The sequence below is a fragment of the Pseudophryne corroboree genome, chromosome 6 (assembly GCF_028390025.1).
Source record: "Pseudophryne corroboree isolate aPseCor3 chromosome 6, aPseCor3.hap2, whole genome shotgun sequence".
NCBI lineage: Eukaryota > Metazoa > Chordata > Amphibia > Anura > Myobatrachidae > Pseudophryne > Pseudophryne corroboree.
In genome coordinates, this window is record NC_086449.1 from 391021304 (window position 1) to 391035411 (window position 14108).

The 14108-nt window shown below is 47.4% G+C and overlaps 1 protein-coding gene across 1 annotated transcript in view; it reads right to left on the reverse strand.

The window, feature by feature from the left end:
* Nucleotides 1-14108, reverse strand: part of GDI2 (GDP dissociation inhibitor 2) — a 203189-nt gene that overhangs the window by 103469 nt on the left and 85612 nt on the right. Inside the window, exon 4 of the mRNA XM_063926788.1 lies at nucleotides 4207-4341. Within this exon, the coding sequence (XP_063782858.1) occupies nucleotides 4207-4341 (135 nt within the window). The remainder of the gene's footprint in view (nucleotides 1-4206; nucleotides 4342-14108) is intronic.

The window sequence follows — 14108 nt, forward strand, 5'->3', positions numbered from 1 at the left end:
ACACACGTCATTTAATTCTTCTGATTCAGGAAAAACTATAGGTAGTTTTTTCACACCCCACATAATACCCTGTTTAGTGGTACCTGTAGTATCAGCTAAATGTAACGCCTCCTTCATTGCCAAAATCATATAACGTGTGGCCCTACTGGAAAATACGGTTGATTCGTCACCGTCACCACTGGAATCCGTGCCTGTGTCTGGGTCTGTGTCGACCGACTGAGGCAAAGGGCGTTTCACAGCCCCTGACGGTGTTTGAGGCGCCTGGACAGGCACTAATTGATTGTCCGGCCGCCTCATGTCGTCAAACGACTGCTTAAGCGAGTTGACGCTATCCCGTAATTCCACAAATAAAGGCATCCATTCTGGTGTCGACCCCCTAGGAGGTGACATCCCCATATTTGGCAATTGCTCCGCCTCCACACCAATATCGTCCTCATACATGTCGACACACACGTACCGACACACAGCAGACACACAGGGAATGCTCTACACGAAGACAGGACCCACTAGCCCTTTGGGGAGACAGAGGGAGAGTCTGCCAGCACACACCAAAAAAGCGCTATATATGACAGGGATAGCCTTATAATAAGTGCTCCCTTATAGCTGCTTTATATATATCAAAATATTGCCATTAAATTTGCCCCCCCTCTCTGTTTTACCCTGTTTCTGTAGTGCAGTGCAGGGGAGAGACCTGGGAGCCGTCCTGACCAGCGGAGCTGTGAGAGGAAATGGCGCCGTGTGCTGAGGAGATAGGCCCCGCCCCTTTTCCGGCGGGCTCGTCTCCCGCTATTTTGTGAATCCAGGCAGGGGTTAAATATCTCCATATAGCCTCTGGGGGCTATATGTGAGGTATTTTTAGCCTTTTAATAGGTTTTCATTTGCCTCCCAGGGCGCCCCCCCCCAGCGCCCTGCACCCTCAGTGACTGCGTGTGAAGTGTGCTGAGAGGAAAATGGCGCACAGCTGCAGTGCTGTGCGCTACCTTTAGAAGACTGCAGGAGTCTTCAGCCGCCGATTCTGGACCTCTTCTTACTTCAGCATCTGCAAGGGGGCCGGCGGCGCGGCTCCGGTGACCATCCAGGCTGTACCTGTGATCGTCCCTCTGGAGCTGATGTCCAGTAGCCAAGAAGCCAATCCATCCTGCACGCAGGTGAGTTCACTTCTTCTCCCCTCTGTCCCTCGTTGCAGTGATCCTGTTGCCAGCAGGAATCACTGTAAAATAAAAAACCTAAGCTAAACTTTCTCTAAGCAGCTCTTTATGAGAGCCACCTAGAATTGCACCCTTCTCGGCCGGGCACAAAAATCTAACTGGAGTCTGGAGGAGGGTCATAGGGGGAGGAGCCAGTGCACACCACCTGATCTGGAAAAGCTTTACTTTTTGTGCCCTGTCTCCTGCGGAGCCGCTATTCCCCATGGTCCTTTCAGGAACCCCAGCATCCACTAGGACGATAGAGAAACTATAGGTAGTTTTTTTCATACCCCACATAATACCCTGTTTAGTGGTACCTGTAGTATCAGCTAAATGTAACGCCTCCTTCATTGCCAAAATCATATAACGTGTGGCCCTACTGGAAAATACGGTTGATTCGTCACCGTCACCACTGGAGTCATCGCCTGTGTCTGGGTCTGTGTCGACCGACTGAGGCAAAGGGCGTTTCACAGCCCCTGACGGTGTTTGAGTCGCCTGGACAGGCACTAATTGATTGTCCGGCCGTCTCATGTCGTCAAACGACTGCTTTAGCGTGTTGACACTATCCCGTAGTTCCATAAATAAAGGCATCCATTCTGGTGTCGACTCCCTAGGGGGTGACATCCTCATATTTGGCAATTGCTCCGCCTCCACACCAATATCGTCCTCATACATGTCGACACACACGTACCGACACACAGCAGACACACAGGGAATGCTCCTAACGAAGACAGGACCCACTAGCCCTTTGGGGAGACAGAGGGAGAGTTTGCCAGCACACACCAAAAGCGCTATATATATATATCAGGGATAGCCTTATAATAAGTGCTCCCTTATAGCTGCTTTGTTATATCAAAATATCGCCATAAATGTGCCCCCCCCTCTCTGTTTTACCCTGTTTCTGTAGTGCAGTGCAGGGGAGAGACTTGGGAGCCGTCCTGACCAGCGGAGCTGTGAGAGGAAATGGCGCCGTGTGCTGAGGAGATAGGCCCCGCCCCTTTTCTGGCGGGCTCGTCTCCCGCTATTTAGAAAAATTAGGCAGGGGTTAAATATCTCCATATAGCCTCTAGGGCTATATGTGAGGTATTTTTAGCCTTTCTAGGTAATCATTTGCCTCCCAGGGCGCCCCCCTCCCAGCGCCCTGCACCCTCAGTGACTGCCGTGTGAAGTGTGCTGAGAGGAAAATGGCGCACAGCTGCAGTGCTGTGCGCTACCTTTAGAAGACTGCAGGAGTCTTCAGCCGCCGATTCTGGACCTCTTCTGATTTCAGCATCTGCAAGGGGGCCGGCGGCGTGGCTCCGGTGACCATCCAGGCTGTACCTGTGATCGTCCCTCTGGAGCTTGATGTCCAGTAGCCAAGAAACCAATCCATCCTGCACGCAGGTGAGTTGACTCCTTCTCCCCTCAGTCCCTCGCTGCAGTGATCCTGTTGCCAGCAGGAATCACTGTAAAATAAAAAACCTAGCTAAACTTTTTCTAAGCAGCTCTTTAGGAGAGCCACCTAGATTGCACCCTTCTCGGCCGGGCACAAAAATCTAACTGGAGTCTGGAGGAGGGTCATAGGGGGAGGAGCCAGTGCACACCACCTGATCGGAAAAAGCTTTACTTTTTGTGCCCTGTCTCCTGCGGAGCCGCTATTCCCCATGGTCCTTTCAGGAACCCCAGCATCCACTAGGACGATAGAGAAAGGATATTACTGCCAAATTCTATCTGGACCCACTGTAAAGGGCCCCATACACTAGAGCGATAATGCCTGATTACAGCCGATTTTGGGCATTTGGCCCGATATTTTGGATGAAATCGGGCATTTTTGAGGTGTTTCCGATCCGATTCGCGTTCCAGTGAGCATCGGATCGGATCCTCCAGATTGAATGTGCAGCAGATTCAATCAGGTCCGACCTGGGGGCATGGCTGGGATCGCCCAAGATATATTGTATGCAAAAGAGCAGCATACAATGTATCTTGGCCGATCCTGCCGGTGTGATCGCCTCCGACATGTGGTCGCTCTAGTGTATGGGGCCCTTCACAAGCATTCATAAAGAACGGATTATAGTGTTTGAAGCTCCTGTCTAAATTTCCCAGGAGCTATTCAACAGCTTTGTGCAACCTGCCCCGAGGCTGCACTCATCTGATTTGCAAGTAGAAACCTGCATAAAGTAGGGTTTGGGGCTGGTCACGAGTGCCGGGCCACCACTTGGCAAAGGAAAAGCTGCTCAACACTGCTAATTTAATGCATTAGGGCAAGAAAGGGGCCATTGCAGCAATTAGGTGGGGGTGATTTAACTGGTCACACAAGACAGTTGGATGGCTCTGGGGCTCTTTAGACAAAAGCTACAGACAATTGTATCATCCCCATAAGATTAACTTTCTGCGCAGCACAAAATTTGTTCTTTAGGGTCTTGACCTAAAGGACAATAACCTATGACATCCAAGGGAGGATTTAGAGGTGAGGGCACCTCTAGGTACAACAGTAACCGCCGCACCCCGCCTGGCTAATTGTATTATTTTTATTGATTATAAGCTTTCATTTGAGGATAGTCAATTAAATAAAATAAAAAGCAACCAACTATGACATTTTAATTATGTGTACATATTTACTAAGTAGGTCAGCTTACAGGGGCAGAATGTGCATGTCCTACCCATTGACATAACATTCAAGATGGCTTATGGTACAGTACAGTTTCTCTAACGTCCTAGTGGATATCTTGCAGTTACTGGCACTTCTTGGGCTGACAGTACCAACACAAGCATCCATGTGCCACCCTTGGGTATATGCCTCCCGTGCCTAATATATAACTTAACAATGTTCCCACTAAGGAGGTATAATTTCTTCTGCATTTCTTTCTCATTTGCGTAAGTAGAGTGACATGACTTTCTAAAGATCAATTGGTCTGCAGTGAAGAGCTTTCACACATTTCTTTGCAAGCCTGAAGATGCTTATTTAAATACACTAGTACTCATATACAGTAGTCATGCTTTACAAATGAAAAAAAAGGACTTTATCTTGTAAGTTACTCACTAGATGACAGAGCTTCTGCTTCTGTAGACGGAACCTTATAAATTTTTCCTCCTTTGTAGACAAAACTGCCTTCAATCACTTTAAAGTCCAGATAACGAGTAACTTCAGTGAAAAGCAGCATTTTCACCAACTGGCCTGAAAAGCAGAATAGAGAACTGTTTGGAAGTACTGCAGCAGAAATGGCTGGATCTTACTCTCCTGATGGCTCATACTGATAATGGCGGAATCAGTCTATACTTAAAAATGTACTATATAATACTAAAGCCAAAGTTAATACCACAGCTAGAAAAAGATTATAGCATCCACCTTTTCATTCATATTTTACTATAATACAACAAGCGGTTAGTTTGGCGCGAATTGAACCTTATTCTATTTTACTTTTTATTTTTAACTAAAATAAACAAAACCCAATAGTACACTGTTTGAGATAGATAGATAGATATATATATATATATATATATACATATATATACACACACACATACAGGTTGAGTATCCCATATCCAAATATTCCGAAATACGGAATATTCCGAAATACGGACTTTTTTGAGTGAGATTGAGATAGTGAAACCTTTGTTTTCTGATGGCTCAATGTACACAAACTTTGTTTAATACACAAAGTTATTAAAAATATTGTATTAAATGACCTTCAGGCTGTGTGTATAAGGTGTATATGAAACATAAATGATTTGTGTGAATGTACACACACTTTGTTTAATGCACAAAGTTATAAAAAATATTGGCTAAAATGACCTTCAGGCTGTATGTATAAGGTGTATATGTAACATAAATGCATTATGTGCTTAGATTTAGGTCCCTTCACCATGATATCTCATTATGGTAAGCAATTATTCCAAAATATGGAAAAATCCCATATCCAAAATACCTCTGGTCCCAAGCATTTTGGATAAGGGAGACTCAACCTGTATATGTGTATATATATATATATATATATATATATATATATATATATATATATATATATATATATGATCCACTGTGCTCGAGATACTTCTTGTGTGAGATTTTTTACCATTGACTATCATTGTTTCATGTGTAACCCTGAAGAAGTCAGTGTAAAGGACAAAACATGTAGGGTTCGGGTGCAATATCTAATGTCTATGATCTGAAGCATTTACCTTTAAGGGCACACCGGAAAGAGGGTGTTAGGCAAATCATCATCATGTCTTCATATGTGGCTTTATCAATAAAACCTTTGTTTTTGAATGAGGTCTACTTTTTTGGGTTTTTCAAAAGTTTCTTTTATTGAAGAACGACAAAGAATTACATCAAATGTGCATCTTTATGTGTATACGAGTTGTACAACAAAGATAATTCCATCACACATTTCACAGTGGTGTTACCCAAAGATAAAAATAAGTAAAAGAAAAAATAAGATTTTACTTACCGGTAAATCTATTTCTCGTAGTCCGTAGAGGATGCTGGGGACTCCGTAAGGACCATGGGGATAGACGGGCTCCGCAGGAGACATGGGCACTTTAAAAAAGAATTTAGTTCCTGGTGTGCACTGGCTCCTCCCTCTATGCCCCTCCTCCAGACCTCAGTTAGAGAAACTGTGCCCAGAGGAGATGGACATTACGAGGAAAGGATTTTGCTAATCCAAGGGCAAGATTCATAACAGCCCACACCAATCACACCGTATACCTTGTGATAACTACCCAGTTAACAGTATGAAAACAACATATCATCAGTGCAAGACCGATGCAACTATAACGTAACCCTTATTGAAGCAATAACTATATACAAGTATTGCAGAAGAAGTCCGCACTTGGGACGGGCGCCCAGCATCCTCTACGGACTACGAGAAATAGATTTACCGGTAAGTAAAATCTTATTTTCTCTAACGTCCTAGAGGATGCTGGGGACTCCGTAAGGACCATGGGGATTATACCAAAGCTCCCAAACGGGCGGGAGAGTGCGGATGACTCTGCAGCACCGATTAAGCAAACATGAGGTCCTCCTCAGCCAGGGTATCAAACCTATAAAATTTTGCAAAAGTGTTTGAACCCGACCAAGTAGCAGCTCGACACAGCTGTAGTGCCGACCCCCCCGGGAAGCCGCCCAAGAAGAGCCCACCTTCCTAGTGGAATGGGCCTTGACCGATTTTGGTAACGGCAATCCAGCCTTAGAATGCGCTTGCTGAATCATGTTACAAATCCAGCGAGCAATAGTTTGCTTTGAAGCTGGGGCACCAATCTTGTTGGATGCATACAGGACAAACAGCTCTTCAGTTTTCCTGACTCTAGCTGTTCTGGCCACGTACATTTTCAAAGCCCTGACCACATCAAGTAACTCGGAATCCTCCAAGTCACGTGTAGCCACAGGCACAATAGGTTGGTTCATATGAAAAGATGATACCACTTTCGGCAGAAATTGCGAACGGGTCCGCAATTCTGCTCTATCCATATGGAAAACCAGATAGGGGCTTTTATGTGACAAAGCCGCTAATTCTGACACATCTAGCCGAAGCCAAGGCTAATAACATGACCACCTTCCACGTGAGATATTTTAACTCCGCCGTTTTAAGTGGTTCAAACCAGTGTGATTTTAGGAAACTATGTCTGGTGAGGAAGTCTGCTTCCCAGTTGTTCACTTCCGGAATGAACACTGTTGACAGTGCTCTTACATGATTCTCCGCCCAGCGAAGAATTCTGGTGGCTTTCGCCATCGCCACTCTGCTCCTTGTGCCGCCTTGGCGGTTTACATGAGCTACTACGGTGACGTTGTCTAACTGGATCAGAACCGGTTGGTCGCAAAGAAAGGTCTCCGCTTGACGTAGGGCATTGTATATGTCCCTTAGTTCCAATATGTTGATGTGAAGACAAGTCTCTTGACTTGACCGAAGACCTTGGAAATTTCTTCCCTGTGTGACTGCTCCCCAGCCTCGGAGGCTCGCGTCCGTGGTCACCAGGATCTAGTCCTAAATGCCGAATCTGCGGCCCTCTAGAAGGTGAGCACTCCGCAGCCACCACAGGAGAGATACCCTGGCCCTGGGGGATAGGGTGATCAACTGATGAAACTGTAGATGTGACCCGGACTACTTGTCCAGTAGGTCCCATTGGAAAGTCCTCGCATGGAACCTGCTGAAGGGAATGTTTTTCCCAGGACTCTAGTGCAGTGATGCAATGACACCTGTCTTGGTTTTTAATAGGTCCCTGACTAGAGTCATGAGTTCCTGGGCCTTCTCTATCTGAAGGTAAACCCATTTCTGGTCTGTATCCAGAATCATACCCAAGAAGGGCAGACGAGTTATAGGAACCAACTGTGACCACGGGAAATTGAGAATCCAGCCGTGTTGCTGTGACACCTTCAGCGAAAGTGACACGCTGTTCAACAACTGCTCTTTTGATCTCGCCCTTATTAGGAGATCGTCCAAGTGTGGGACAACTGTGACTCCTTGCTTGCGTAGGAGCACCATTATTTCCGCCAATTACCCTGAAATTGGTCATGACAATCCTGTACCGCAATTGTCAGGTACGCCTGATGGGGTGGATAAATGGGAACATGAAGGTATGCAGCCTTTATGTTAGATACACCATCAAATCCCCCCCTTCCAGGCTGGCGATGATCGCTCTGGGCGATTCCACTTTAAATTTGAACCTTTTCCCGTATAGTTTAGAGATTTTAATTTTAAAAATAGGTCTGCCCGAACCGTACGGTTTCGGGACTACAGCCAAGGTTGAATCATATCGCCTTCCTTGTTGCAGGAGAGGAACCTTGAGCACCACCTGTTGGAGATACAATGTGTAAATTGTATTTAAGATTATCTCCCTTCCTGGGGGAGAAGCCGGTAGGGCCGATAAGGAAAAAAACGGTGAGGAGGCACCTTTTGAATTCCAGCTTGTAACCCTGAGAAACAATTTTTTATTGCCCCGGGAACCACCTGTGAGTGAACTCGGATGTGGCTGAAGAGTCGAAGACGTGCTCCCACAGGGGCGGACTCCCTTAGCGGAGCTCCAGCGTCATGCGTTGGATGTAGTAGAGGCCGGTGAGGACATCTGTTCCTGGGAACTAGCTGTGCCCTGTACCCTTAACTCTGGTAAGAAAGGAGGCTCCTCGTACTTTCTTGTTATTCTGCGACCGAAAGGACTGCATTTGATAATGTCGTGCTTTCTTAGACTGTGAGCGAATATAAGGCAAAAGAATTACCAGCTATAGCTGTGGAGACCAGGTCCGAGAGCCCTTCTCCACACAATTCCTCAGCCTTGTAAGGTAAACCTTCCATATGCCTCTTTTAGTCGGCATCACCTGTCCATTGCATGTTCCACAGGACACTTCTAGCAGAAATCGACATAGCGTTGACTCTAGAACCCAGTAGACTAATGTCTCTTTGGGCATGATATATATATATATACACACACACACACACACACATATATATATATATATATATACACACACATATACTAGGGTCAATACCATGGTATCCTTATCTAGGGTTTCAATCTCCGCTGATAAGGGATCTGTCCACGCTGCTACAGCGCTATAAACCCATGCCGACACAATCGCCGGTCTGAGTAGTGTACCAGAATGTGTGTAAATGAACTTCAAAGTACTTTTACTGCAAGCTATCTGCAGGATCCCTGAGGATAGCTGTTAAGTCAGCTCTACCTTTTGGGTAAACGTGACAAAGCTTTGTCCACTCTAGGGGAAGATTCCCATCGTATCCTGGCCCTAGTAGGGAAAGGATACTCCCTGAGAATTCTTTTTGGGAAGCTGCAGCTTCTTGTCTGGAGATTCCTGCTCTTTTTCTTCATGAGAGGAGGGAAATTTACCCCATCTTTCTTCCCCTTAAACATGTGTACCCTCGTGTCAGGGACAGATGAGTCATCAGTGATATGCAAAACATCTTTTATTACAATAATCATATATTGAATACTTTTCTGCCAGTTTTGGCTGTAACTTTGCATTATCGTAGTCGACACTGGAGTCGGACTACGTGTCGATATCAGTGTCTATTATTTTGGATAGTGACCATTGTGAGACTCTGAAGGTCTCTGCGACATAGGGACAGACCTGTGTAGATTCACTGTCTGTTCTCTAATCTTTTGTGCAATAAATTTACATCAGCACTTTACTTCACATATCCAATCAGGTGTCGGCGTTGTCGACGGAGACACCACTCACACACACACATTTGCTCCATCTCCTCCTTAGGAGAGCCTTTTACCTCAGACATGTCGACACACGTACCGACACACCACACACTCAGGGAATGCTCATCTGAAGATAATTCCCCCACAAGGCCCTTTGGAGAGACAGAGAGAGAGTATGCCAGCACACACCCCAGCGCTATATGACCCAGGAAAAAACACAGCAATTTAATGTTTACCCAGTAGCGCTGTTATTATCTGCGCCAAATTATGAGCCCCCCCTCTTCTTTAAAACCCTCTCTTCTACCGTGGTATAAGCAGGGGAGAGTCTGGGGAACTTCCTCTCAGCGGTGCTGTGGAGAAAAACATGGCGCTGGTGAGTGCTGAGGGAGAAGCCCCGCCCCTCGACGGCGGGCTTCTGTCCCGCTAAAAGTGTAAAATTGGCAGGGGCTCATGCATATATACAGTGTCCAGCTGTATATATGCTCCTTTTGCCAAATCAGAGGTTTATATTGCTGCCCAGGGCGCCGCCCCCCCCCCCCTCCCCCCCTCCCCCCCTGCGCCCTGCACCCTTACAGTGACCGGAGTATGTGAGGTGTGTGGGAGCAATGGCGCACAGCTGCAGTGCTGTGCGTTACCTCAGTGAAGATCATGAAGTCTTCTGCCGCCTCTGAAGTCTTCTGTTCTTATCATACTCACCCGGCTTCTATCTTCCAGCTCTGCGAGGGGGACGGCGGCGCGGCTCCGGGACGGACGGCGAGGGTGAGATCCTGCGTACCAATCCCTCCGGAGCTAATGGTGTCCAGTAGCCTAAGAAGCAGGACCTAGCTTCAGAGAGTAGGGCTGCTTCTCTCCCCTCAGTCCCACGATGCAGGGAGTCTGTTGCCAGCAGAGCTCCCTGAAAATAGAAAGTATTTTGTTAGGTTTTTTATCAGTAAACTCAGGAGAGCTCACTGAAAAGCACCCAGCTCGTCTGGGCACAGTATCAAACTGAGGTCTGGAGGAGGGGCATAGAGGGAGGAGCCATTGCACACCAGGAACTAAATTCTTAAAGTGCCCATGTCTCCTGCAGAGCCCGTCTATCCCCATGGTCCTTACGCAGTCCCCAGCATCCTCTAGGACGTTAGAGAAATAGAGCAAGCAAGGATCCAGGTCATATCGATTGTCTTAATATTTTATTCAATTAAAAAGAATAATCAAATTATTCTAATTCTATTTGTGTGTGGCCATTGCCCATCATTTTGGGTGTTCTCTGGATAAGGGAGTATAAGATTCCCCACACCTATACAAATGATTATGGTGGCGCAAAGTTGACGAGTAAAGGTGGGTACACACTAGTAGATATATCTGCCGATCAATTGATCTGCAGATTTATCTATGGAAGAAAATCGATAGAGCCGAAAACTGGACCTTCATGGAACCCAATTTTAGGCCCAAAGTTACCCCTGATTGTAGGAAGTGCAGAAATCGACCTAGCTGAAATTCCTCCGTTGGGGCCTTCCTGGCCTCACACCACGCAACATATTTCCGCCATATGCGGTGATAATGGTTTGCGGTCACTTCTTTCCTAGCTTTAATAAGCGTAGGGATAACTTCCTCCGGAATGCCCTTTTCCTTCAGGATCAGGCGTTCAACCGACATGCCGTCAAACGCAGCCGCGGTAAGTCTTGGAACAGACAGGGCCCCTGCTGCAGCAGGTCCTGTCTGAGCGGCAGAGGCCATGGGTCCTCTGAGATCATTTCTTGAAGTTCTGGGTACCAAGCTCTTCTTGGCCAATCCGGAACAATGAGTATAGTTCTTACTCCTCTCCTTCTTATTAGTCTCAGTACCTTGGGTATGAGAGGCAGAGGAGGGAACACATATACCGACCGGTACACCCACGGTGTTACCAGAGCGTCCACAGCTATCGCCTGAGGGTCCCTTGACCTGGCGCAATATCTTTTTAGCTTTTTGTTGAGGCGTGACGCCATCATGTCCACCTGTGGCCTTTCCCACCGGTGTACAATCATTTGGAAAACTTCTGGATGAAGTCCCCACTCTCCCGGGTGGAGGTCGTGTCTGCTGAGAAAGTCTGCTTCCCAGTTGTCCACTCCGGGAATGAACACTGCTGACAGTGCTAACACATGATTTTCCGCCCATCGGAGAATCCTTGTGGCTTCTGCAATTGCCATCCTGCTTCTTGTGCCGCCCTGTCGGTTTACATGGGCGACCCAATGATGTTGTCTGACTGGATCAGCACCGGCTGGTGTTGAAGCAGGGGTCTTGCCTGACTTAGGGCATTGTAAATGGCCATTAATTCCAGAATATTTATGTGTAGGGAAGTCTCCCGACATGTCCATAGTCCCTGGAAGTTTCTTCCCTGTGTGACTGCCACCCAACCTCGAAGGCAGGCATCCGTGGTCACCAAGACCCAGTCCTGTATGCCGAATCTGCGGCCCTCTAGAAGATGAGCACTCTGCAGCCACCAATACAGCGACACCCTGGTCCTTGGAGACAGGGTTATCAGCCGATGCATCTGAAGATGCGATCCGGACCACTTGTCCAACAGATCCCACTGAAAGATCCTTGCATGGAACAATCCGAATGGAATTGCTTCGTAAGAAGCCACCATCTTTCCCAGGACTCGCGTGCAGTGGTGCACCGACACCTGTTTTGGTTTTAGGACGTCTCTGACTAGAGAGGACAACTCCTTGGCCTTCTCCTCCGGGAGAAATACTTTTTTCTGTTCTGTGTCCAGAACCATCCCCAGGAACAGTAGACGCGTTGTAGGAACCAGCTGCGACTTTGGAATATTCAGTATCCAGCCGTGCTGTTGTAGCACTTCCCGAGCTAGTGCTACACCGATCAACAACTGTTCCCTGGACCTCGCCTTTATAAGGAGATCGTCCAAGTACGGGATAATTAAAACTCCCTTATTCCGAAGGAGTATCATCATCATTTCGGCCATTACCTTGGTAAATACCCTCGGTGCCGTGGACAGACCAAACGGCAACGTCTGGAATTGGTAATGACAGTCCTGTACCACAAATCTGAGGTACTCCTGGTGAGGAGGGTAAATGGGGACATGCAGGTAAGCATCCTTGATGTCCAGTGATACCATGGAATCCCCCTCGTCCAGGCTTGCAATCACCGCCCTGAGCGATTCCATCTTGAACTTGAACCTTCTTATATAAGTGTTCAAGGATTTTAAATTTTAAATGGGTCTCACCGAACCGTCCGGTTTCGGTACCACAAACATTGTGGAATAGTAACCCAGTCCTTGTTGAAGGAGGGCTACCTTGATTATCACCTGCTGAGAATACAGCTTGTGAATCGCCTCCAGCACTGCCTCCCTGTCCGGGGAAGCTGTCGGCAAGGCAGATTTGAGGAAACGGCGAGGGGGAGACGTCTCGAATTCCAGCTTGTACCCCTGAGATACTACTTGTAGAATCCAGGGATCCACCCGTGAGCGAGCCCACTGGTCGCTGAAGTTCTTGAGACGGGCCCCCACCGTACCTGGCTCCGCCTGTGGAGCCCCAGCGTCATGCGGTGGACTTAGAGGAAGCAGGGGAGGACTTTTGTTCCTGGGATCTGGCTATATGTTGCAGCTTTTTCCCTCTACCTCTGCCTCTGGGCAGAAAGGACGCGCCTCTAACCCGCTTGCCTTTCTGGGGCCGAAAGGACTGTACCTGATAATACGGTGCTTTCTTTGGCTGTGAGGGAACATGGGGTAAAAATGCTGACTTCCCAGCTGTCGCTGTGGAAACGAGGTCCGAGAGACCATCCCCAAACAACTCCTCACCCTTGTAAGGCAATACTTCCATGTGCCTTTTAGAATCTGCATCTCCTGTCCACTGCCGAGTCCACAATCCTCTCCTGGCAGAAATGGACATTGCGTTTATTTTAGATGCCAGCCGGCAAATATCCCTCTGTGCATCTCTCATGTACAAGACAGCGTCTTTAATATGCTCTACGGTTAGCAATATAGTGTCCCTGTCTAGGGTATCAATGTTTTCCGACAGGGAATCTGACCACGCAGCTGCAGCACTGCACATCCATGCTGAAGCAATAGCCGGTCTCAGTATAATACCCGAGTGTGTATATACAGACTTCAGGATAGCCTCCTGCTTTCTATCTGCAGGCTCCTTTAGGGCGGCCGTGTCCGGAGACGGTAGTGCCACCTTTATTGACAGACGTGTGAGCGCTTTATCCACCCTAGGGGATGTCTCCAAACGTGACCTGTCCTCTGGCGGGAAAGGGTACGCCATTAGTAACCTTTTAGAAATTACCAGTTTCTTATCGGGGGAAGCCCACGCTTCTTCACGCACTTCATTTAATTCATCAGATAGGGGAAAAACCACTGGTAGTTTTTTCTCCCCAAACATAATACCCTTTTTTGTGGTACCTGGGGTAATATCAGAAATATGCAACACATTTTTCATTGCCGTAATCATGTAACGGGTGGCTCTATTGGAATGTACACTAGTCTCATCATCGTCGACACTGGAGTCAGTATCCGTGTCGACATCTGTGTCTGCCATCTGAGGTAGCGGGCGTTTTAGAGCCCCCGATGGCTTTAGAGACGTCTGGGCAGGCACAGGCTGAGAAGCCGGCTGTCCCACATCTGCTATGTCGTCAAACCTTTTATGTAAGGAGTCGACACTGTCGCGTAATTCCTTCCACATAACCATCCACTCAGGTGTCGACCCCGCAGGGGGTGACATCACATTTATCGGCACCTGCTCCGCCTCCACATAAGCCTCCTCATCAAACATGTCGACACAGCCGTACCGACACACCGCACACACA